The 24,266-nt window shown below is 47.4% G+C and overlaps 1 protein-coding gene and 1 long non-coding RNA gene across 6 annotated transcripts in view; one reads left to right on the top strand and one right to left on the bottom strand.

Annotated features, from left to right (window-relative positions):
* PDLIM4 (PDZ and LIM domain 4) overlaps window positions 1-2,827 on the bottom strand; it is a 63,393-nt gene extending 60,566 nt beyond the window's left edge. Inside the window, exon 1 of the mRNA XM_026118244.2 lies at window positions 2,594-2,827. Within this exon, the coding sequence (XP_025974029.2) occupies window positions 2,594-2,782 (189 nt within the window). The 5' untranslated portion in view covers window positions 2,783-2,827. The remainder of the gene's footprint in view (window positions 1-2,593) is intronic.
* A 59-nt stretch (window positions 2,828-2,886) lies between these two features.
* LOC112994047 (uncharacterized) lies at window positions 2,887-23,299 on the top strand. Of its 5 annotated transcripts, XR_003261834.2 has the most exons (7): window positions 2,887-4,472; window positions 6,654-6,787; window positions 8,519-8,671; window positions 8,868-9,030; window positions 10,380-10,510; window positions 12,144-12,203; window positions 18,701-23,299. It is a non-coding gene; the product is annotated as an uncharacterized LOC112994047 (long non-coding RNA). The 5 variants fall into 5 exon arrangements; XR_003261835.2 differs by lacking the exon at window positions 8,519-8,671; XR_003261836.2 differs by lacking the exon at window positions 8,868-9,030.
* The last annotated feature ends 967 nt before the right edge of the window (window positions 23,300-24,266 follow it).

Genomic DNA, 24,266 nt, shown 5'->3' with positions numbered 1-24,266 from the left:
GATTTTTTTCAACCCCTACACAAATGCATCTGTGTTTCACAAGCAACTAGGAGCAGGACTAAAAACAGAGACAGACAGCCTTTGGCATCCAGAACTGATCGTGGGTGGCTTTTAGATGCCTAAATCCAAAACCGCAACCTACGAATTCCCAACTTACCAGTCACGTAACCCTGCAGATATGAAGCTTATGAGAAGTTGCTCTGCTTGATCCAGAGCTGTGGAGCCCAAACACCTTGTGGCACATCCCTGCCCTTAACCCCACTAAGGATCCCACGGGTGCAACAAACCCAAGTCCCTCAAGCAGTCTGTCAAACTCCAGCAACACCAGCAGTGAAGACTCACAGCTGGAAGTGGAAGTCCCGGAGTCCAGTCTCGCCTCCCCTTAGAATTTCTGCTTTTTATATTTGTAACTTAATGACATTTTAATACAAAATAAATAAAAAGGCACTTTGAAGGAAGCAGAAGTCAGCCAAAAGTCTTAACAACTAGGCTATAGCAGCAGGCTTCCTCCCAAGCCTTTTGTCTCTGTCCCCGCAAATCTTGCCCTCTTTTCCATACAGTGACCCAGCTTCAAGAGCAGGCTGGAGGGATTCCTGCCGCCCTCCAGGCAGGAGATGGAAGATACAGGCTTGAAGTCCTTCAGGCTGGAAAGGACACAACTCCTACCCTAGCACCTGGTTGTCTAGTTAAACAATTAGTTTAATTGTCTAACTAATTATAGAATAAAAGTGAATATATCACACCTGCTTCTAGCCACATTTTAAAGGTGATTCTTTGGAAGAAGCAGAGTAAGGCCCCACCTCCAGGTGAGGATCCAGATCTCCAAGGAGTCCGACTGAAGCATCTTCCTGCACCTCCAGCTTCGGGAAGGGGCAGGCGGGAGTTCAGACCAGCCCTGCGTGTAGCACCTTGTCGTAACTCACCCTGGCACCTCCCCACTCGTGCTGGGGAAGCAATTTAGGAATTCATGTGCTAGCACTGACTCTCCCCTAATTTTACCCCTTTCAGGTATTATTCCAAAGCCAGCAAGGTCTCTGCTTGCGTTAATGCAGAGCCCAAGCATGCAGGTTGCAAAGCATTCTAACATTCACATTAACTTTCCTAGCAAGTTGTTTCCACCTTCCAGAGCCAGCCTTTAGGGTACCGCACTTCAAAGTACCACCTCTGACTTTACTGGGAGCAGAATCAAAAATCTAGACCTACTTTAAAAGAACACCATGCTCAAGAACATGAAATACCACCACACCGTTGCTATTTGTAGGTAGCCTCTCCTCCTGATCAAAGCAAAGCTGGCACGATGAGAATCACAGCCGTACCACCCGAGTCCGCCGAATCAAATCAGGAATTCGGCAAGCCACCTGCCTGCGCAAAAACAGATGTTGTTTTCTCTTGCTTAATGTTAAACCAAACACTCTAAGTAACACTAAAACAGGCTCCCTCTCCTAAATTAAGATGTCCATTTTCACAACAGGAATATTTTTACGATCACCAGGTGCTCGACTGTGATGCATTCCCCATCAACGGGGGCGAAAGTCCTGAGGACTGCCGCGCATACACCAACCATATGCTGGGGCCTGAGAGCCCATTACCTCTCCTCGGAGCAACGTGCTACGTTTGTTTAACAGATTTCTGTCCCATTTTACTCATTTCCCCCACCAGCAGCATGGCCGAGCTTTTCAGTCACTACTTCTTATGCTACACCCTGGTCTTTCAGAGGGTCTTCCCTCCTCTCCATCTGTCTTCTCCTGTCGCTCCCCCCCCTCAAAAAAGTCCTTGTTGGAACATTTGATAAGAAACAGTCCAAAATACAAGCAGAAACGTAAAGCCATGCAACTGGCACGTTTGCACTCAAACACAAACCGAGTCATTTAAAAACACGCTCTCTTCCATGATCGTTTCTTTAAAACGGGGGGCACCGGGCTCGGCGGCGAGCGCTCCGGGACGCGTCCCGGCCTCGGGAACGGGCTCCTCCTGCCAACACCGGGCACAGAGGCCGTTTCAGGCTGGCATTTTAGGGAAGTTTCCAGAACGCGTCTTTGCAAGGTTACGCACGAGCGTGGATGCGCTCAGCGATCGCCGACGGGTCCCGACAGCCCAGCAGGTCGGTGCAGAGGCGTGCGCTAACATCGCCCGCGCCTTCCTCGGGAAAACAAACAAACCGGCCCCTGGCAACCTGTGAACCTGATCCAGGGAACAAGCCCAAGCTCTCCGCAGTCCCCAGAGCACGGAAAGCTTCGGAGAGCCGATCTCGACTGATCATCTCGGGGAGGAGGGAGCAGGTCCGGGAACGCCATCCAGCTGCGCTAAGGCAAGGAGCGCAGGGGGAGCAACGCTGCCTTCAGCGGGGAAGCGACGATTTACACACACGCGTGTGCGCATCCATATAGTTATATATATATAAATACACAACTATATATGTTTGTAAAAGCGTGTAGCGCTACAGCCTGCACCTTCACGCCGCAGAAACGCTACGCTGCGGTATCGGGGGGCAGCGGCGCCCGTTAGCTGCGGGCCCGGGCAAGAGCCGCCCCCGGGTGCTCCGCGGCCGGCGCCGTCCCGCTGCCGCCCGGCCCCGCCGCCGCGCCCCGCTCACCCGGGAGATGGTCAGCGGCGTGCTGAAGTCCTTGCCGCCCACCAGCCGGAAGCCCCAGGGCGAGGGGCCGCGCAGGGCCACCGTGTGGGGCATGGCGGCGGCGGGCCCTGCCTGCCTGCCTGCCTCTCTGCGGCCGCCGCTCCGCTCTGCGCCGCGCCGCCTCCGCATCCACTTAAAGCGTCGCCTCATGCCCGGCCCGGCCTGACGTCTGCGCTCCCCCCGCGCCGCGGGCCGGGCCGGGAGGCGGGAACGGGCTGAGGGGCGGCCCGCAACCGCCCGGCCCCGCCGCCCCTCCGCGCCGGCCTGGCCCTGGGGGTGGGGGGAAGGCGGCGCGGCCCCTCCGCACCGGCATGAGGGGCAACCTGCCCTCAGGGCCTCGGCCGGGGGCAAGAGGGGAAAAGCCCCATTTCCCTCCTCCTCCTCCACCCCCAGGCTGGGCACAGCGGGAGCCCCCAGTTCCCTCAGGGCTTCTTAGGCCTCCATTTTCCTGCTCTGAGGGGAAAACTTGCTGCCCCCCCCCCACCCCACTCCTAGGCTGTGTCCCCAGCAGGTACCTGCCCCACTGTGCCCAGCAAAGCACTAGCACCCCAAAAATTAGTGCGGATTTTCTTCCCAGGCAGGAAAAGAGCCTGGGGGATGTAAGGGAAGGAGCAGGGATCTGTAAAACTCACCCTCAAAGACCAGCTTTCACCTCGGGGCTTTCCACAGCAAATATCCTCTGGGGGCTTTCCAGCTGGGCTTGGGTGGAAATTTGAAGGTGGGCTCAGCTGGGTGTGGGTGGAAGCTTGGATGTGGGTGCAGCTGGTTTTGGGTGGAAATTTGAAGGCGGGTGCAGCTGGGTTTGGGTAGAAATTTGGATGTGGGTGCAGCTGGGTTTTGCTTTGGGTCCTGGGGACTGCCCTCAAGTTAAAGCATTTGTTTTGGTGTGATCAGAGCCTGCCCTTATGGCAGCTTCTTGCTCCACTTGCTGTGGAAGGTAAGTGCTGTGCTGGGTTGGTAAATGTTTATTTGTTCCTCTTGGTTTGTCGTAACTGATACCTGGAAGGAGAAACTAGAAGCTTCAAACAAAGTAAGTGGTTTGGGTTTAAAACAGTATGAGTGCTTGATGTCCATGTCTGGGTCTTGGTGGTGGCTTGTGCATGTGGCTGCACCTCTGGGGTGGGAGGGTGAAGCCATGGCACTGCTTTCCTTTGCCTAATTAATCTTCTCTAACAGCTGCCTGTAAACATAGCTGCAAGGAAGCAAGTGTCTCCACTGAAAAGAGAGGAGAAAAGAGCATCTCAAAAATGACTGGGCTTAGGAAATCTTGCGTGCTTCTGGGAAAGGGCAGGGCCGGGATATCTCCCTTCAAAACTGAGCTGAACAAAGGATTCGTTGTTTAGAAGTCCAGTTTGATAAAGTGCCTTTTCGTTGCCCAGTTTCTGTGGCTTTGGTTTACATGCTGCTTGCTGCAGAGCTCCTTGGGGTCTGTTTGCTCATGGCATGGGCTGGTCTGTCTGCCTGTTGCACAACTGTGTCCATGTTGTCCAGGACTCCTTGGTTTTGTACAGTGGCAGAAACCAGTGCTGCTATAAATGGGCTCTCAAGCTGTGCCACAGCCTTGCTGCGTAGCCGTATGGATTTAGTGAGCATACTCCTGTTATGAACCCCATAAGTATGATAACTTTTCATTGCTCAGATAGAAACATATCTAACAGATAAACATGTCTCTCCTTTAGGTGCAGCTTGTACCGGCTGAGTTTTCACCCGTATTGCTTATTCCATGCAGTTGCTGGCCTCCACATAAAGCCAGCTCCGAAGGCTCAGTTTTGTCTGTGTAGCTGCTGATGAATCATACCTCATTCCTGCATGATATCACCGCGCTTGCAGCGTCCGCAGGGTAGGCTGGCTGTGGGTTTCCTTGCTGGTGTAGAGTCCACCCAGCTCAATGCTGAGATTTGTCCTGTTGTGGGCTGGAGGAACAGTTTGCTTCCTACTCTTTCCTACTGTTTTCCTACTTTTACTTTCCCGCTGTTGCTGTTTGGTGACTAGGAATACTTTCCCAAAAGGCTGAGTTAAAATATATATTAAAAATGCAATATATCAGCACAGGCATCTCCTTCCTCTGAGGAGGGAAAAGAAAAATTCTTTTCTGTAAAACAAGCTTCAGGTTTGCTGGAAAGTAGCAACCATAAAAATAGAGAAAAGAACAAATCTGATGGGTAACCTGCAGGCTCAAAGAGACTTTCTCTTCAAGGCCTTTTAAATGTTCAGCCCTGGTTTATGCCTCGTGTAACTTCAGGCTTGTCAAAAGTTAAACCAAGTAAAATACAGTTAGAATTAAAAAAAAAAAACACTTTAAACCTGTGGGTGTGCTTATTCCATATTAAATTACTTTCCAAAATACATTAAACTGAGCTGCAGTAGAGCCAATTTAACTGTGAGTAAAACTGTCTGCAATCAAACTGGTCCTGCTGGAAAGCGTCCATGTGTAGACCAGCCCTCAGATTTCAGAACTACATCAGGAATTAATTTGGCACCCCCTATCATTGATAGATGTTTTTTCAAGCATTTGGGGAATGAAAATATTAGCTAAAGAACCCCATGTTTCACAGGTGTCCTGTTCTCTTTCAGTTGCTCATATGCTTTTTCACACACCTTGCTTTAAGTGGATACAGTTTTGCAGCTCTAGAAGGACCCAATCATGCTCTCACTGAAGTTAACAAAAGTGGATTCATCAATTTCTATTTTTTGTCTTTGATAACTTGAGAAATTCTTAAATTATATTTTAAGTCATTTCCAAAAATAATTGGAGTTCTCTTTCCGCTTCTGGAACAGAAATCAACAGAAGATAGGAATCTTGCTGTGGGAGCAAGCCTTAATATTAAGTTGATGATATAGCATCTCAAACATGTTTGTTCTTCTTCTGAGTGTCGTGACTGAAACTGTATAGCAAGCTCTAAAAAAGAACTTGCATTATTCAAAAGAAAGGTCAAATGTGCCTGTAAATTCGATCTTACTGTTCCATTTGCTTTGTGTTTTTTCTTTTCCCTCAGAATTTTGCTGGGTATTTGTTTCCAGTATTTTTCCACTCTGAAGTCTTATCGCCTATTTGCTTCTTTTTTGAGTGTTTCATTCTGGCGCTTGTCTGCCATTGATGAGACTCTGTTTCCTTCCTTTGTTATCACAGCGCTACCGGGTAAACTGTGGATATCCAGCATTATGTTCCAGTTCGAATGAGCATTCAGGTTTTCCATTTGCCCACTCCCAAAGTTTAGTTTTAATGAATGCCCTTATCTGGGAGGCCCAGGAGTGATCATCCAACGATAGTTTTGAACGTCTGCCCACGTGAGAGTGATTTCAAGTGTGATTATGGCTTGATAGCTCTTCCCAAGGTCAGGAGAATTTCCCGTTCTGCGGACTACTTTCTCCTGGACTGAGGCTGTTTGGCTGTTTATCCCTAGAGCAATTCCAGGAGGCTGGAAGTTAGCTGTGGGTCCCCTATAGCAGAAGGCTGGGTCTAGAAGAAGTAAGATTTCTGTTTTGTTTTGTTTTTTTTAACAGTAATTTAAGGGTGGTGAGTTGATGTATGGATATGGAAATTACTGTTCTGTCTACTCTGAACTGTTATGAACATTTTCTTCAGTGTTCCGTTACCTATCAAGATAGATGTCAGTCATTCATAAATTGCTTGAGAGAGATAATTTGACTGTAAATCAGTTATAAATTACTTTCCTCTTTGCACTGCCCCCAGGCCCTTTGTAAAAGACTTTATTTTCAGACTGTGGAGAAAAAAAAGCAAGCAATAGACCTGGTAAGTTTAATAAATTACTATGTTGTCAGAGAGATCTGTAAAAGGCTTCCTAAGCTAAAGTTTCTGTTTTTTTTTCCCAAAGTTAACCCACAGTGGCTGAAGCCTGCCTTTTATTTTTGTTTTTTATGTGGGGGCCTAAAAATCTGTAGCCATATAACTGCTTGATTAAATACTTGCTAGCACAGGGATCTCTCTCTTGCATCTGTGCAGTTCAGCGCCCAAGTTGCTCAGCATATTTTTATGCACTTCTGGCTTTCCTCCTGGCAGGCACAGCTTGAGTTTTGGGGATGCTCCTTTGCTTTTGTGTGGCATTTACAACTCCACCGCACCAGCATCGTCTTCCTGCAGATCAGCGTGACAGCGTGGAGTCCCCGGCGTGGGTGCTGGCCCTCAGCTGCCTGGTAGGTACAGTGGTGACCTCTCCGGCTGTAGCCGGAATACATTTCACTGCATAATTAACGATTCAACAAGAATATGTGACCTGTAACTGGGAATGTGCTGGGAATCACAGTTTTCACTCATCCATCAGTCATGCCCAATTTGCCTTGTAGAAAGGTTACATTTGGAAACGCTAATGCAGTGCATTGATGGAATGGCATCTAAAGAAGCTGTTGACCGTCATATGTTTTGGGCTAAATAAAGACATAGAATATCTTTAAAAATAGGTTTTCTGAAATGTGGAAGTTGACAGTTGTATCAGGAATGTCCAGCTTATTCCTAAACAATAAGTCAAGGTGCAGTGTCCATGTATGTTAAACATAGCAGCACCTCTCTACAAATGCCTAGTAAGCCCAAAGACATTCTTCCGTTGTAGGCTTGAACGTGCAGCTGCCCTTATTGCTCATTTAAGTAGCAAATTCCTGTATAAGTTCATTTTAAAGTGACATTCATCAAATTCAGAAATATTTCTTGCAGTTTGTTTACCCAGATGTTCCAGATGGATGACTTCTCTAAAAGATCTTTTATTGCACTTGTATCTAATGTAGCAAATGTAAAATCCCAACCTCAGTTAATTTTTATCACCTGAGAATTAAAATACTTTAATGATAAAAGTAAGGAAAATATTTTTATAGCCCCCTCTCTTTGAACTCGTGGTGGTTAACCTGGGTCTGAGAGCTTTCTGTTTCAGCATAAATTGTCATTGGAAATATTTTAAACTAGGTACAAGTATTTATATTTTATTTTTAAATGAAGGTGGGAGTATAATGAGGTTAGTTAATTGTAGAGCAGAAAAATCAATAAAGTCCCTTTAGATCATTTGTGAGCAGTTTAATACAGAGGTTTGACATTTAAAAGTAGCTTTAAACAGCAAACTAGATATTAACTTGTGGGTTAGCCTTCCTAATAGTTGCACTCATTAAAAACAGGTTTCAGGTTCATTGGCTCATGTTTTGTGTTTGAAATTTTTTTTTGTGACTGTTCAGCCGTAGGTTCTAGCACTGCTTGTTCCCTGTGCTGTTTGCAATTGAAAATGCTCCCTGAAAATGATGCTGCTTAAACAAATTTCAAATTCTTGTGGGAGCGACAGCTCCCAAGCCAGGGTTCATTGCATTTGTGCAGCTGTAGGTTCATTTGTCCTTCTCGTAGTCGGTGTTTCTCAGAGTATAACCTCTTTTCCTTTCCTACATTTGTTAGTAATCCTTGACTGTTTCATCCCACTTTCCATCTCCATTACCTAAATGAGTATGTTCTGGTGCCTTTCTAACCCTGCTGGGACCTTTTCCATATTCAACAGATTCTTAATGGTTTCAGGTTATTTCTTAATAGTTTAAAAAAAATCCCCAAGATTCTGTGAAAACATTTAATTTTGAAAGTCATTATTTGGATTAAGTCCAGGCAAATCTGAACTCTGTGGCAGATTTAACAGCAGGTTTGAAAAAGATTAATTCGTAGGCTCTGCAGAATCTCTCAGATCTGGGTTATTATTTTGGCTTTTGAAAGTTCTTTGGAACGTCCCCAGGTGTCGGAAGCTGTCGTTCTGAATTCTGTTTAATTCATTTGTTTGTCTAAATCTTTTATAAAAAGTTTCTCAGGCATCCAAGCTTCCCACAGAAAAAAAATCAAGCTGTGATATAAATCGTTAGGTTAATGAAGGAAATCTAGTTGATCCAGTAAAATTTCTTATTTCGTAGCTGCCTTTGGGCAGTGAAGGTTGCCAGCTCCTCGAGGCTCTGCAGGGTTACTACAAGGAGAGCTGCACGGGAGAAGCAGTAGGGCGCATGGTTACTTCTGCTTTTGATGCTCCTCAATGCTGGGCGACAGAACCAGATTTGCAGTAAGGACTGGTAGGTCCGTGTTGGTTTTTGTCATTTTTAAATGTACTTAGAGGGTAAAAAACCAGCAGGGCCTGCAAGATGCACAATGGAGTTTGCTCCTATGTTCTGACAAATGTTACTGGGATAATATTTGTGTGTTACTCTAATACTAGCTCATCAGGCTGTGCGTCATTTACCTAAACTTGTTATGCTTGGGGTTCTGCAGACTGCTGGACAGCAGGGTAACTCCCCACCTCCGAAACCGTACAGACTAAACACGAGATAAGAGCCAGCAGATGGATTTTCCGACGGGGAAGAGACGACACGATATCGCTCAGCTTTGCCGGAGCACAGCAGCAGCCTGTTCTCCACAAAGGGTGACCTTGATGGTGGGTGTGGAGGAGAAGGACAAGGACAAGGCAGCTCTCGGGGGTCCCTTGCAGAATGTCCCATTGCACTATTTAAAACAGATATGATCTTTTAATACTAAAACTTCACTGCTTGTATCGGTTTTGCTGAGAAATGAATTTGCTCCCATGCTGTGAGCGAGGATAGAAATAACCGTTGCTCGCTCTTTATATGGCTTGCCTGTCCTTGCAGGCAGTGCCGTGGCCTCCCACGTGACTGATGAGCAACAGTTGAGAAAACAGCAAGAAATATTGGCATAATATTGTAAACAGAAGATGAGATTACAGCAGAGATCTGCTTTTCCTGTAAGGGCTAATTGTTCTCATTATAGGATTAAACTGATTGATTTCCTGTCAGAAACAGTGCCTGAAAGAACAAAGTCAAAACCTCTGGCGTAATATGAGTCAGTTAGCTGAGCAGCTGAACACTGAGCTTTCTTTAGGTTATTTTCTTGTGAATCATGACAGATGTCTGCTGTTAGTGTATTCTGCAAATTTGATGCATTTTTCTTCCTGCAGTTGAAAATCATCTAAAGTACCCATTCAGCAGGATATGTTTCCAGCCTTTCCTTGGGATTTTGGTGTTTATCATCCTAATTATTGTCTCTGTCAATAGCAATGCTTCCTTTTTTGGGCGTTGCACAGCTACAGCATGCAGACAACTGGAGAGGATCAAGCTGAATGTTCCTAATTTATGCAGGTCAAGGAAAGTTTGCCTTTTATCATTCAGAGATAAGTACAGCAAACTCACTTTTTTGGAAGGCTGAGTTCCACGGATGCCGTTACTAAGTCTCAGTAATCACAAAGGTTTATGTAGGTGGATTTCCCAGAATCTTTCCAATTCATTTCAGACTATTGCACAGCCTTAAACTGATAGGAACAGAGGGACAAAGGGTACGCTGAAACCAAGGGGTAAGCTGTGTGCTGTCTTATCTGTGATGTGCAGTCTGGCAGAACTGGTTTGGCCCACTTCATCGGCAGCTATCTTGCACCACGTAAAGATGGTCCTGTCTGTGCAGAGGGTACTGATACGCTGCCACGGGGGGGATCTGGATTTAGCAGTGCTCTGGAGAGATGTTATGCTGTGTAAAAGGTTGCGTTCTGCAAATTGTAAACTACTCGTGGCAAGGGCAAAAGAATCTGGATAAAATTGCTTGGGGTGGGAGAATGGAACGTAAGATATACAATGTAGTACTTCTCAGAAGATACTTTTCCCCTCCCCTTTGGCTGTTCTTTATCTTATTTATAAATATTCATGTTCTTTATATTTACTGTTCTTATACTAAACAGATCAGTGATTTTTAACCCTTTTTATTTGCATATTCCTACAGGTTTTCCAGTGGAGATGGAGATCCTGAATAGCAAACTGAAACCTAGTGAGGCATCAGCTTGCTTTCCCTACTTACTTTTCACAGACCCCACAGAAGTCACCTATAGAGGCACGAGCATCTTCAGACCACAGGTGAAAACCACTAATATGAAGAAAGTCATGACATCACTTTCTTTTGCCCTTGTGTGAATTAAGATAAATATCTCCTAGAACTGGATGCAAAATGCAGAGCGTATTTGGCATTGTTTATCCTGGGTATGGAAGGCATGCTTAACAGTTCTAATGCTACCTGTTTCCTGAGCCCATCAGATTGCTGGAGAGGAGGATGTTAAAAAAAAAAAAAAATCTTTTGAAAAAATACTTTGCTTGAATCTTGTCTCTGAGGTGAAATCCTATGGGATGTCCAAGCTAGACTGAAGAATAAGCATCCATCCTCCATTAGCATTCAATGAAGAAATCACTGTGTGTGCACACATGCGCTTGCAAGACAGTCCCATCCTGCACCAGCACTGGGCCCTGTGCAGGCAATCGCTAGTGCAGTGAATAAAGACTGGAGGTCCCAGGCTAGATGGGTTGGGGGGAGGGGGAATGGGGTACAAAAAGACAGTTGAGGAAAAGTCAGTCTGATCCAAAATTCAAGGTGTATGTGGCAAAATTTATAATTTCTTCAATGGGCTTTAGTTCAAGCTGGATTTTTTGGTTACTGTTAAGAGACAGATGGTCTAAGCCATCCTCTCGCTATCAGACCCTGCAGGCTGGAATTAAGAGTCTGTGGTGTCCAAATCCTACCATTTCTGGGAGTGAATCCCCTGGGCACCATGTCAGACCCAAAGCAATCAAATCACATGCAAATAGAATTTTCAAGATAGGCGTAAAGAGGCAAGATCGTTATTCTGAATTAATATGTCCCTAGCTTATTTCCCTGTTAATATTCCCTAATCCAATTTTCGACTGGAAAGGAATGAAGGCAGTGCTATGACTAACACTTGTAGGGTGAGAATTGTTCATAAGCTAGTAGGCAAATGGGAACATCCTGTGTTATCACCAGGCAAATGGGCATCCTAAGATTTGAGGGATTATCTAAAATTGTTTAAATTATTTGTCATTGAAGGCAGTGCAGGAAAAATCTAGGGTCCTTCAGCTCTGTAATTCCGCCCAATGTCTCATAGAGGTCCTTGTATTTTAAGTCCTTTATGCTTTGCATTTGTGCACACAGACTTCCTAAATGCTTGGAGCATTAAACAAATGTAATGTTCTAAAAGCAACAGTGCAAATCAGAAACTCTAAATACGAGCAGTAACTTTACTGAGCAGGCAAAAAACAAAAGTAATTACCAATATTTGTATTCTAGCACATAAGCGTGATTTCATAAACGCCTGCTGGAACGTAACGCATCATCCTCCTTAAACAGACATATCCTGTTTCTTTTGTTTCCTTTTCTGCTTTTGCAGTGACTGTTGCTACAAAGCGATTCATCACTGCTCCCTTCGTTTGTCAGTCCCTGCAACTGCCCACCTGCAGGTTTGTGCCTGACCCTGCTCAGGTCTGAGCTGGTGATTTACTCTGTGTTTATGAAGTGTTAGGGTGCAGGTGTCCATCCTTCTTGACTGCAGCTGTGTGGGCCAAGAAGTTACTGCCTGCAGTTCCTCACCACTCTTCCCTTACCTGCTCATCTGGTTATGTGAATAGGTTTTGGTCAAAATAAAACATGTTAGTTTTAACAGGGTTAGTAGTAGGTTGTTCTTACCTGTGACTGAAATTACAGGTAAGATGGGCATAACGAAGGCTGAGACAGAGAACGCGATGACTGCAGTTGGAGGAAAAGGTATGTAACATCCAAGTTCAAACACAGGTTTGTTCGTCCCCTTCCTATGGTATCATTAGGTTCTTGTCACATAATTATGTAGCTAGTAACCTACCAGCTTCTGCTGCTGAAGACCTTTTGGTCCTCTTCTGATCTCTTTAGACTGTTGCATTAGGATATCTTCTGGAGCATATTTCTTAAAGAAATTTGTTCTGCACAAATGATAATTTAATCTTCTTTTTTCCCCTCATTCCAGTCGTGCAGTTACTAAGACTTCGAAAAGCTGAGCCTGAAACAAACTCTTAAAATACTTTGAAGGAATTGTCATTACTCAGAAATAGGTTTGACACTTACTGGAGTGTAAGGAAGTGAAAAGAAAAAATTGTTACTCAAATTGTATTTACCAGACTGAAGTTCTGCCTTTTGTTGCATCTGGGCAACTCATTTAGGTTAAGAGAGCTGTACAGAATAATTTGGAGTAGAATTTGCCCTCAGAGTTCAACTGAAATAAAAGATATTTAAGAACCTGTAAGGCTGTTAGGTGACATTGTACAAAAACATGTCTAACAGCATTGCAAACTTTGATCTGATATTCACTGACAGCAGCAGAAAAGCTCCCAGAAAAGATGGTGGGAATGTCATTTTAATGAGCAGCTTAGAGAGTATTTATTTTGAGTGTTAAGGGGGAATTAGGGTTATCAGAGATTCTACCTAATAAAGAGTCAAATCATGCTATTTCTTTCTTAACACATGCAGCTCCTTTTGTTTCTCAGCCATCTTTTGGCTTTCTTAAGAGAGGGTATGAACTGGCTATGAAGTAAAGATGTGTTACACTCTGAAGAATTAAAATTTAAGGAGCATGGAAAGCAAATGCTATGAACATATTTTAAATATCTGTTTGAAGCACAATATTACGTTACGGTAATGAATCTATATCTGGTCTTTATTAGGAAAATAACCCCTGTCTCCTTCTCTGAGACACTTAAGGGACTTCTACAAACATTGTCTTCAAATTTGTCCTTGCAGATGCTATAATGTCTCTAACAAATGAATGACTGTAGCGTCAAATGGTTAAATATCCAGCTCCAAAGCAAACAGGCAACTTGTGCTAGAAATTGTACCCAGTCTTCTAATTTACTCTCCCATGGTTTAAGCAAAAGATGCATGTGTCTGAAACACGTTCAGAGCTGAAGGCACTGTTCTGCCTGATCATTTGCTCAAAGGTCTATTTGGATAAAACACCAGTTAGCCGGAGAAACTAAGGATATTGCATCAAAACAAAACTATTTCACCTTTTAAAGATAACATACAAAATAACGTTTGGTTGCCAAAGAATATGGTATTTTTATGGAAGTTTAGGAATGCAAGGTAAGGTGTTACAAGATCAAACGAATACTGGTAGTTTGGGCTCTCATAAAATGTGAAGGAAGAATGAGTTGTTCAGACTTTTTAGTTCCTCTGTGACTCTTTGAAGATTTAATAAGTTTTTTGATTGGCTTTAAATCTTAATGGTGCTCTAAAGCTTGTTATTTTTTCCCAGCAGCACTAATGTCAGTCTGTTGTTGGCTCTCCCAAATTTTGCCAATTAGCTGTGCTCTGGGCTGGCTGCCCCTGCGATAGTGCCGTACCGCTCTTGTTGCGTAGCAGTGTCAAATTGCATTTTGTTTCCTGTTTCTGCTGGGCCCAAGCTGCATAGTTTCTTTAGTTCACCCCAAGAAACTTCCACAGTTTCTTTCAATATCTGAATTTCAGCACTACTTTTAAAGCAATCAGTGTAGCTGCAGAGGGAAAGAGCACACAAATGTTTGGCACAGGTTGATATTTACTTTTTTGTTTTCATGGACTCGGGTTGATTGTGCCTGTTCAGAACGTCTCAGGAGAAACCTGAATAGTTTAAACATATGTTCGAGGAAGTTTTTTAGTTTATGGATCCCCAGGTATTTTTCCAAGTTGTGCTTTTGTAGAATTTCTTACATAGATGAACTATTGTTATTTCAAGAGAGACTGGAAAAATAATTCTTGACAGAAGAAGTATGCTTTAGGCAGTACTTTGCAAAGAGAATGAGGTGGTTTAGTTAGTGCCAGGGCCGGCCAAGCAGGGCGTGCAGTTCAGCTGCCCATGCCTGGGTATTCCTGTGCCTTGCTGTGGGACATCTGGAAAACACGAGTCTCTTTGTGCCTTTCAGACAAGTGGTATGGGAGACTATTTCTCACATGCTGGTAAGCACAGGACAATCCAACCTTTGGGGAGAAAAAAGTTCATTGAATTTCTTGTTTAGTGTTGGTGCAGTAGTTTTAATTTACAACCAACCAAAGAGGCTACTTTAGGGTTTGGGTTTTTTTTCCTCTCCCTATTTTATTTGCTTGTATGCAGAAATGTGTGTATGGGTTGTTGGGCTTCAGTTTTGCTTTGGGTTTGGCAGCTGCTTCACCCTGCTTTGAGATGTTTCCAGTGGTTTGCGAACCAAAGTTTGGGAAACAGTGAAGCAAGGAACGCCAGGTCCTGAGGAACTTGTGCAGGGCTGGGCACCCATGCCCATGAGTGGTGGCTCCCTGCAGAAGCTAATCTAGAAGGCTCGATTAGAGAAAGATTTTAAAGCATGCAGTTACTTTGTGTTGGCCAGCCTATTCCAGGAGTAGAGTGTAGATCTGGCCAAGGGAGCCCAGACCTTAGCGTTTGTATGCGCTGCAACTTTGATCTATACTTGCCTCTCAGAAATGCACTCCTTAGCACGTGCTGGCTACAAGCCCTGGCAAAACAGCTTGAAGAACCGTGGGCTCCCTTGGGTTGGAAGGGGCCCTGGAGGTCGTCAGACCCACGCTGTGCCTCAAAGCAGGGCTGACTTTGTCCCGAGTTCTAGCTTTAAAGTTGGATCAGGTCTGAAGACCTGCAGAAGGTGGGAGATGTTTAGCACTCTTGAAATGCCACTGAAACCCTGAGGATCTTGGTGGCTCCTCTGAACAAACTAGAGCTGGGATGGACAAGGCATGTAGCTGAGGTCAGCAGCAGAGAGGTTTCTCTGCATCTAGCAGTTGCCGAACATTGGCTGCTGATGACTCATTTGAAACTGAGTTGTTGCCAGTCTGTCCACAGACAGCGTACGAGCATCATCCTGCTGCTCACACGAACCTCATCGCTGTGCGTGCCACTTTTGTGCTGTAGGCAGGGATGAAGTCTGTCCCACAACAGCAGATCCCAGGAATAACATCCCTAAGCGTCTCTGATACTGGAAGGGATTTTGCAGAAGAAATGTGGATCCCCTTAGCTGGACTTGGCAAAGGACTCTGGATTGGACTGTCAGGAAAATATTCTTCACTGAGTGAGTGAGGTAGTTGATTAGGTCTTTTCTCTATTTCTGTGACTATGAAGACAGAATTCATGAGTAAGAGACGGTTACAGCCAGTGTCCAGCTGAGTATTTACAACATGCTTAGGAAAGCATACTTATTCCTTTTTTTGGACTGTCAAACATGTTATTTTTAGTCCCAGACGGAGCTTTCTCCTCTTTAATGGTGTAAGGTTCCTGTTAGCTCATCGGATTGGGTCACCCACTGTAAAAAGCTGGCAAGAGACGTAGCTGCACCCTCGGTGCAGCCGGGGCTCCAGGCGGAGCGGCGGGGAGACTTTCCCCCCTGAATCGCGCCCGGGCTGTGGAGCAGGCAGGATGCAGAAGCCCAAACAAACCGCAAAGCCCGAGTCTGGTTTGAACTGAACTCTTGTTAATTTATCTCCATTTATGGAGTTATTTTATGTTAGACAAAATATTATGCTACTTTACAGCTGCTTCATTTGACACAAAATATGTGATGACCTAAACAAATACTGAACCCACAAATTACACCCAGGTGGCAAGTTTATTGTTCATTTTTTTTAAAGGCCGTTTTTATGTAATCCTCCTAGTGGGACGCTAATAAGCAAGGCTGGATCTTCAGCTGGTGCAAGTCCCCTTGGCTGTGTCCAAGTCTATTAATCTCAGCCGCTTTATGCCAGCTAACAACTTGCCTCATATATTTTCATGTTCTTATACTGAGAAAACTCATAACTTTTGTTTCGCTGCTGATACTTGCAAAAGAGGGCTTAACAAAGCTGGGGTGTTTGGTGTAAGTGGTAAAGAAGTGTCTTAATTTTATAGGGCTGTTGGTGGCTGGGGGGAGCAGGAGGCTGCCCTGAGCTGGCTGGGGCGGTGCAGGCTGCGTGCTGCATCCCTCCCCGTGGCCTTTTGGGGCTCTCTGCCACCGCGGAGGGCGATGCACAGCGCGGCTGGGGCTTGTACCAGGCTTTTTGGCTCTGCCTCTGTGCAGCTGGCACCTCGAGGGTTGCCTAACTCTGCTACGAAGAGTTTCAAAGAGGTTTTTTTCCTTTCTCTCTCTTTTTTTTCCTCTTGTAGGCAGTCAAGTCACATTCACTTAAAGCTTTCTGTGTAAGAAGCTAAAGCAATTTCCTTTGAACGTTCATTTGTAGCTTGTTAGTTTACAAAGAAATCTGGTTCTGCTCCATCGCCCTTCCCAGGCACTTCCTCTGAATTCCTGAATCTGCTTGTCGGTAGGAAATAGGTGACTTACCGTTCTGTTTCTGGCATGTGCAGTCTTGGGAGAACAAAGTACAAATTTCTATGGCCTGAATCCTCCACCTATGATTCCTAAATCCTTCCAGCACGGAAAGTTCACAGGTCCTGGTTAGAGATGTGAAGCACTCTTTTAGAAGTCTTCCTATGGATGTACAGAAAAAAAATAGGGCCAATTCCTCACCTGGTGCGAATCAGCAGAGCTTTGGTGACTTTACAAATGACTCATTTGGCCCGTAATGTGCACTTTCACGGTACTTTGTATAACTCGGGGTTTGCTTGTCCAGTGTCTAATCCTCCTGAAGCTGATCCCCCGCTGAAAGCAAGGGGAGTCTTTGGGTGGAGGAACCCAGACATAGGTGAATTACAGGAGTTTATATGAAATACGGGTATAGACACGCAAACCCGTCCTGCCTCATAAATACCATTTTGGCTGGAGGTAACTCACAGTACAGTTTCAAGGAAATGGGAAAGCTTAGTTCTTCCCCCTACCCCTTTCACAGCAGACCCCTGCCCGTGGGCTTGTGCTCTGACCATGCTGGACCAGTCCCCTGGGGACAGGCCCACACCAGCTTGGGGTGAACAGGCTGTGCAAGGTGTGCGCAAGTGATTTTTGGGGTGTAGAAGAGGCCTCGTGGTGTCACAGACTGGGCTGAGCCACCAGGCCTGGTGCCGTGACCTGCACCCAGGGGATCTCTCACCTCTGTTGCAGAAATGGTGCCTAAATGTGATTTGTTTTTGCTGAATTCACTAAGGTGCCCTAAAATTGTGTGTGTTGGATCTGATCTGAACCATGTGAGCTTATCTACCAACGTGGCTTTTTGGATAGGCCAAGAAATGGAAGAGATTGCTTGTGATGTTTCCCAGGTATTTGCTTTATACACACCAAACAGTTTCTAATGAAACAGAGATGTTTCTGACCATAATGAAGTTCATATCTTTGTTTTGCTTTTAATAGCCCAGCATTATATGACATATAAAACCACCCCATTTGTTTTCCATTGCCTGTAAGCAGCTTCCCCCATAAGACCACCCCGGGTGGATACAGCCGAGGCAGTCGGGGCCGATGGCAGAGCTGCGTGTCCTGGGCTTTGCCGGACGCCTGACTCCGGCTCAGTGTGCCGCGGGGAGCTACGGCAGTGCGTTATCCCCCGGGCAATGCCCGGTGCTCACACGCATGCTGAGCTTGCAGCGTGCCCCCCCATGCAAACGCAGCACGGGCTGCCTAAAGCGGTGGTTCACGTACGAGCACAACGCCTTATTGCTATGCTGAGTGTTTCACTGCTGTCCCGCAGCCCTGCGCTGGATGAGCCTTCACAAAAGCATACTTATTTCCTAACTTCCACCGGTGTTTTTCAGCCAGTTACGCTCAGCGCGGCTGGAATAGTAATGCATTTACCACTGCGGAGAGTCAGTGTAAATGCATGCGTCTTGTTGAGAATGGTGCTTTGCCTCTCCCAGAAGCGAGCTTCAGCTGTGTCATGAAACACACTTGTGAGAGAATAAAATCACGTGGTGGATGACAGTAGGATACTGTGGTTTTGGCCTTCTTTTAGTGTGAAGTTTTTGTGGCAGTAATTCCTGTTTCCATTGTGCCTGCCATGCAATGATCTGCAAGCAGAGCCGCAGCGAGGTGCCTGGGCACCACGGCAGCCCCCCCGGCTCTGCCGGCTGCTCCCGTGACCCCCTCGGGCAGAGGGGGCTTTTCCCTTTGGCACCAAAGGGGAGCAAGGATCTTCCCCTCCTCTTGGTATTCCCCGAGCTGATGGATGCAGGCTCGAAATACTGCCCTGCAGAAGAGAGAACGGATGGCTTTTTCCTGGTTGGAAAGCTGAGGCACGCAGGAATGAAATGACTGAATAGAGGTCTTTGGGAAGAAAAGTGAAATGCATGTCTTTTAAATTGCAATCTGGTGATTTCATACAAAACCCTCCTCTCTGTTTCCTTCTCACAGGGGCTGAGGTCTGCCTGCAGCGTTCGGGGAGCTGACACCAATCCTGAAAGCTCCCTCAAGAGGGTCGGTGGGAGAACAGCCGGCGCCTAACCCAGCTGCAGCACGATGTAACGCTCATACGGCTTCAGGAAGCTCCTCTTCATAGTTCAGTGCTCTCTAGTTTGATGTTTTGAAGGTATTGGGAGGATCACTGAGGATCAGGAGGGATCTGAGGGACCTTTTCCGTGTGAGGTCTATGTTCCCGAGCTTTTGTACTGTGCTGGGTCTGCTTCCCTCCGGTGTCCGGAAGGCACATTGGGAACACCTGCTTCTCCGAGCAGTGCACGCGTACTGGGCACTTTAATTAATCCCTAAAGGATTCAATTCCTGTGTTGTTAAAGATGTGCCAGCATTTTCTTTGCAAATCTTTTTGGTTCCCAACAAAGTTAGTGCAAACATGTCTCTTAACTTGCTGTAGCTGGATTGGGGCCCTGAACTGAGTTCACTTTGGGATAAGGCTGAGGAAACCTGTTGTTTTCTGAATGTGGAAGAAACCATATATTCCACCTGCTGTGATTGCCAAGGTGGAGAAATATAAGGAATCTTTTTAGCTTTAGGCTTTTTGCTTTTGTGCTCTAGGACCAGCTGCTGGGCAGGAGCTTTGCTGAAATTGGTGCCCGTTGGCGGGTTTGCACCATCTCAGGAGCTGGGTCCCTGCGGGAGTCTCGGGCTGAGGGTGGTCTGCGAGGGTGTGGGGAAAGAGCAGGCTGCCAAAAGGTAAAGTGATCGTGTTCAGCCCACCAGAAGAGAAGTTTAAATCTGAGTAATTCTAATATTAAATAGCAATGTAACCAGAAAAAGTGTGATTCTGGTAAGAAAATACGTTCCCACAACTCTTAGTGTATCTAGTAGGGTTTTTCAGTTGAACTCAGCTGATCAGATACCTCAGTTAATTTGAATGGGACTACTAAATACACTATTGTAAGTAAATGCAGGGTAATACTCTATGCAGTGGTAATACTCTACAGAATCTATGTTTCCAATTAATTCAAACAAATGTTTCATTAGACTGAATGGATCTCCCACTTGTATGTATCAGCTCTTATTTATCACGGTGCTCAATGGAGCAGAATATCAAGCTGCTGAAATCTAACGTACATTTGCAATTAGTGTCATGGATTATTTCTTTTGAATGTGAGCTTTTTCTGGATATTCTTACTGCAATCAGTTTATAAATGAGCTAATTTATAAATTAGCTTTCTGCTATCCCAGAGGTCGACCCTTTGGCTTGGGGATGTCTAAGGAATGTCTGCTGCTCATGTGCATCAGCCGATTCCAAATGTAAAGAAAATCGAAGCACCCCCCCAGCCTGCCCATTTGCAAACAGTCCAAGTGATCCGTGCTCCCTGAGCTATTAAAACGAGAGGGGAGGAAAGCCTTGAGCCGGCTGTTTAATATCTGTAGACTGACCTGGCAGTGCAGCTCAGCGCGCTGCACACAGGGACCTGAGCCCGTGCGGCTCTTCCCGGCTCTGCTGCCACGTGCCCTGGTCCTGGCCCCCTCCCCGAGGGTCTCCTTCTCCGCCTGGAACCAGGGCCATGTTGCCAGCTTCCTCCGGAAAACCCTCGGAGATCCGCAGGTAGCGAGCAGCGTCTTGGACTGTGGTGCTATTGTTACTCCCTCAGCGCATAAAAACCTCTCTGAAACGGCTTCTTTCTTTTTTTGGATTCCTTCCCCAGTGTAATTTGGGGTTATTAGCTCATTTAGAAACACCACAAAGACACTGTTTCAGATAAATTTTTAAAGAAATTGCACTGCGTTTTATTGTTTAAGAGGCTCTGAGGGTCTTAAGGCTCTTTCTTTATCTACTCTTCGAGCCCAACCTGCAATTTTCTCCCCTTTGTCTATGTGACTGCAGCCAAAAAGGCCATTACAAATCTTGGACCGCAGCTTTTTGTGAGTCAGTGTCTGGTTTTACAGCAAAGCGCGAGCTGGAGTTACCGCCGGGTTGTTTATGCGGAGCGGTGCTCGTTGCCGCGTTGCTGCTCTGAATTTACGGCGCTCCGTTGCTGCCGGGCTCTGCTCTCCCGCCCGCCGTCGGGGATCGGCTCCCGGCTGGAGGGTGCTGCAGAGAAAAACCACGCTGCTTCGTACCTGCTGGCTGCTGGCCCGTGCATCGATTGACTTGCTGCTAATTATTTATTTGTGGGAAATCAGCAGTGGTTCTTAGAGGGGGGTTTTGCCAGGAAAAGCAGCGCGGCAGTGGGGAATCTCCAATGTGCCCGTTCTGCGTGGTGGCCCGGCCCGGCCCAGCACCCCCTGCCAACTGGGACCATCGGCATGGAAAACGAGCAGGTTTCCAACCCTTGGTACCAGCAAGGGCCAAATTGCTAAGGGGATGGTGGCCGCAGGCAGTCGCCCTGCGGGGCCTTGCTGCGAATGCTTTGGGAGCAATGAAGACAGGCCGGCCTGGAATGAGATGCCATCCTGTATCAGAATGACCCTAACATCTCGGGTGTATTTATCACCAACTTCGCCTGCTTTTGGGTTGCTGGTCTCGGCCGCTCCCTGCTATATGGCACGGTGTCAGGATGCTGTGGGAAACGGGGAATTGTATTGCATGGGTCTTAAGAAATGGGGTGAAAGAGAAAGAAAATTATCATAGGGTATTTTTTGCAATATTGTCTTAATTTTGCAAGCAGGCAACTTCATGGATTTTGTGTAATTTTAAAATATTTCCTGGCTACAAAGAGGGGATTTTTTTGGGGGGAGGGGAGGGTGTTCTTAAAACTCTCTGCTATTTTTCCCTTTGACCTTTGAACTGCCAGGAGGACAGATGTGCGTGCATGGGTTCAGAGTGGTGAGGCCTGGAGCAAAAGTGACTCATCCAGGGTGAAAGTCCCCGGGAAAAAATGCCCTCTGATGGAAAGAGGTGTCAGAGCAGCAGCTTGGCTTTGGCCGCTTGCTGCCTTCCCGTTGGACTGGGTTAGGATTTAATCCCGTGCAGCCGCAGCTGGGCTTGGATAGACTTTATGGAGGAACTCGTGGGAAGTGCAGGCGCTCTGGGGCTAGTCTGTCTGCTCTTGGGCCATGGGTGTCCAACCTCTTGGCTGAATTTAGGTCCCCCAGGAAACAGCCTGCGGCCCTGGGCGTCCCGAGGAGAAGGCAAGGCAACGGGTCCTCCCGTGGCCGCTGCCCCAGGCCGGCGTGGTGGGGAGCAGAGGGCCTGCATTGCATCTGCAGGTGACCTGCGTCGCATCTGCAGGTGACCCGAAGCGAAAAGAGGCTGCAAGCTCAGCAGAGGCAGGATTCGACCCTGTTGGACAGGGGAAACGATCTGAAATAAGTAAGATCCAACTCAGCAGGGACACGCATGAAGTAGGGCAACTGCACAGCGGCAAAGGAGGGAGCAACCCATGGCTTCTGTCGAAGATGGGTTGGGGTGCTCCACGCGAGCCCCAAGGGGACGTGCAGCATCGCGGGGGGGCAGGAACGGGGCTGCTTCACATGGGATGGATGGAGTGACCCCTCCGCCCGGCCCGCTGCAGGGACGGCCCGGCTGGAGCACCGCCTGCGTCGGGGCAGCCGGTCTGTTCTGGGGCCGAGGCACAAGGTCCACCGTCTTCAGCAGCAGTCTCGGGGCAGCTCCGTGTTCTGGCGTGCTGTGCACAGTCTCACGGTTTCTGCGGCTTATAACTGAAGTTAGAAATCTGACTTCTCCTCCTTACGCTTCTGGTTTTAAAGAAAATCTGTCCTTATTTACGGAGCAAAAGTGACATTTACAGATCTCCATGCGTTTTCCTGTAGTCACTCTGGAACAGACTCATCTCTGTGTCACCGTCCTGTGCTGGGGGTGTCACGTAATAACCCTTCTGCAGAGACCCCCATGGAGGAAGGAGCGGCTTGAACTGCACAGTCTGCCCTGATACCAGAGAGGCATTTGGAGAATTTCTGATGCTGTTAATGAACTGGCTCAAAACAGAGGTGTAGCAGCAGAGCTGAGCCTCCGTCCCCTGGGTCTGCTTTACACCCACTTAACTCCACTGATGTCAGCACTTTTCCTGCCCCTGAGCCACGCGGATGTCCGGCAGCTCGTGGCTGCCCTGGCCACGGGAAGCCCCCAGGCTCTGCTTCTCTGCCGAGCTCGGTGGCAGGACCGTTACCATCATCGCGTTGGATTTTTCTAAAGCTGAGCCTCCAGGTTTTTTCTCTGCTCGCTCCAACGCTTTCACGAATACTTCCCTGCCCACATGCTTGGATCCCCTCGGAGGTCACACGGCCCTCTCTTCCCGCGCAGAGGGGAAATTGCATGATCGTATGGAAAATAGCAATAATGCTGTTGAGTTTTGTTACCACGGGAACAGCAGCTCGCACCAGAAGCACGGCCCATCGGAGGGAGGAAGGCTGCGTGGCGGGGAGGATGCACGCTGCGCTTTGACCTGAAACAGTGCCGTAGCCAAGGAACTGAATACGAAAGGCCAAGAGCTGCTCCGAGTCGAGGGTTAGTCTCTCATTTCCTTCTGACCTTTAACTGTAAATTGTCCTCCTTGTGATCTCATAGTATAACCTGGTACTGCATGTGGTTTTTCATACGTTGCATTAATAAATGGGACAAAGCACTCTCTCTTTTCTGTGTGAGACTTTCCCCAAGTAAAATACTTCCTCGAGAAAAACAGACTGTCCCCTCCCAGCCCCCCTGTGTGGGCTCTTGGCAAGCCCCTTCTGCCCTCTGAGCCGGGCTTGGGGCTGGGTCCCCCTCCCCGGGCAGAGGCTGCAGCCCAGGCTGGCTCTGAGCCCCAAGCTCACCCCAGCAGCGTCTCCTGGCAGCTACCGCGTGTCCCTATCCAGCCGGTTCGATGCATTTGGGACCAGACTGTGGCCTTTGCAGTGGGGCCATGGCGAGGAGGCAGCTCTGCAGCATTGCTTTCTCGGGGCGTTTCCCCCTGCGCACGGTCCACGGCACCGATGCTGCGGTTTGGCCACCGCCCCGGTCTGTCAAGGCACAGACGATACCCGTGATAAGCTCCCGCCCGGCCCTGCGGTGAATCGCACGGCTCCGGCTCGCTCCATCCCTTCGCCCTCTGCATCGCTCCTCCTTGCTGCCCTTTGGCTGCCCCAAACCGAGCGGAGGAAGGCGGCCGTGCTCCTCCACGCTCCTCCCAGCCCGCTGGCGGTGGGGCCTGGCCAGGCTCTCCGGCGCACGATGCTGCACACTTGTACGGAGTTGGGACCAGCCGCTGGGTGCGATGCTCCTCTCGGCGGCCCAGCGGGCACGGGGACGGGCGGTAGGGTCCAGGCGGTAACGCGGTGAACCTTGGTGTCGACTCGCTTCACCCTGCCCGGGGACGTGTCGCGGAGACCGCGCAGAGCACCGTGATTCGGAGGGCAGGAGAGCAACCGTGGCGTTACCGTCACAGGGAGCCGTGAACCAGCTGAGCCCCCTGATCCTGCTTCCCCTACCAAGCTGCTGAGCCAGTCACCAGCTTGCGGTTGGGTATGTTCAGTGCTTTTAAAGGTAAGTTCAGAACCCTTGGGTTCTGCAGAATACACTTCTGTTCTCTGCTTAAATAGAAACAGGGCAAGCATA

The sequence above is a fragment of the Dromaius novaehollandiae genome, chromosome 15, assembly GCF_036370855.1.
Source record: "Dromaius novaehollandiae isolate bDroNov1 chromosome 15, bDroNov1.hap1, whole genome shotgun sequence".
NCBI classification, from domain to species: domain Eukaryota; kingdom Metazoa; phylum Chordata; class Aves; order Casuariiformes; family Dromaiidae; genus Dromaius; species Dromaius novaehollandiae.
Note: the sequence above shows the minus strand (reverse complement) of the source record. Positions and strands in the feature narration are given on the sequence as shown.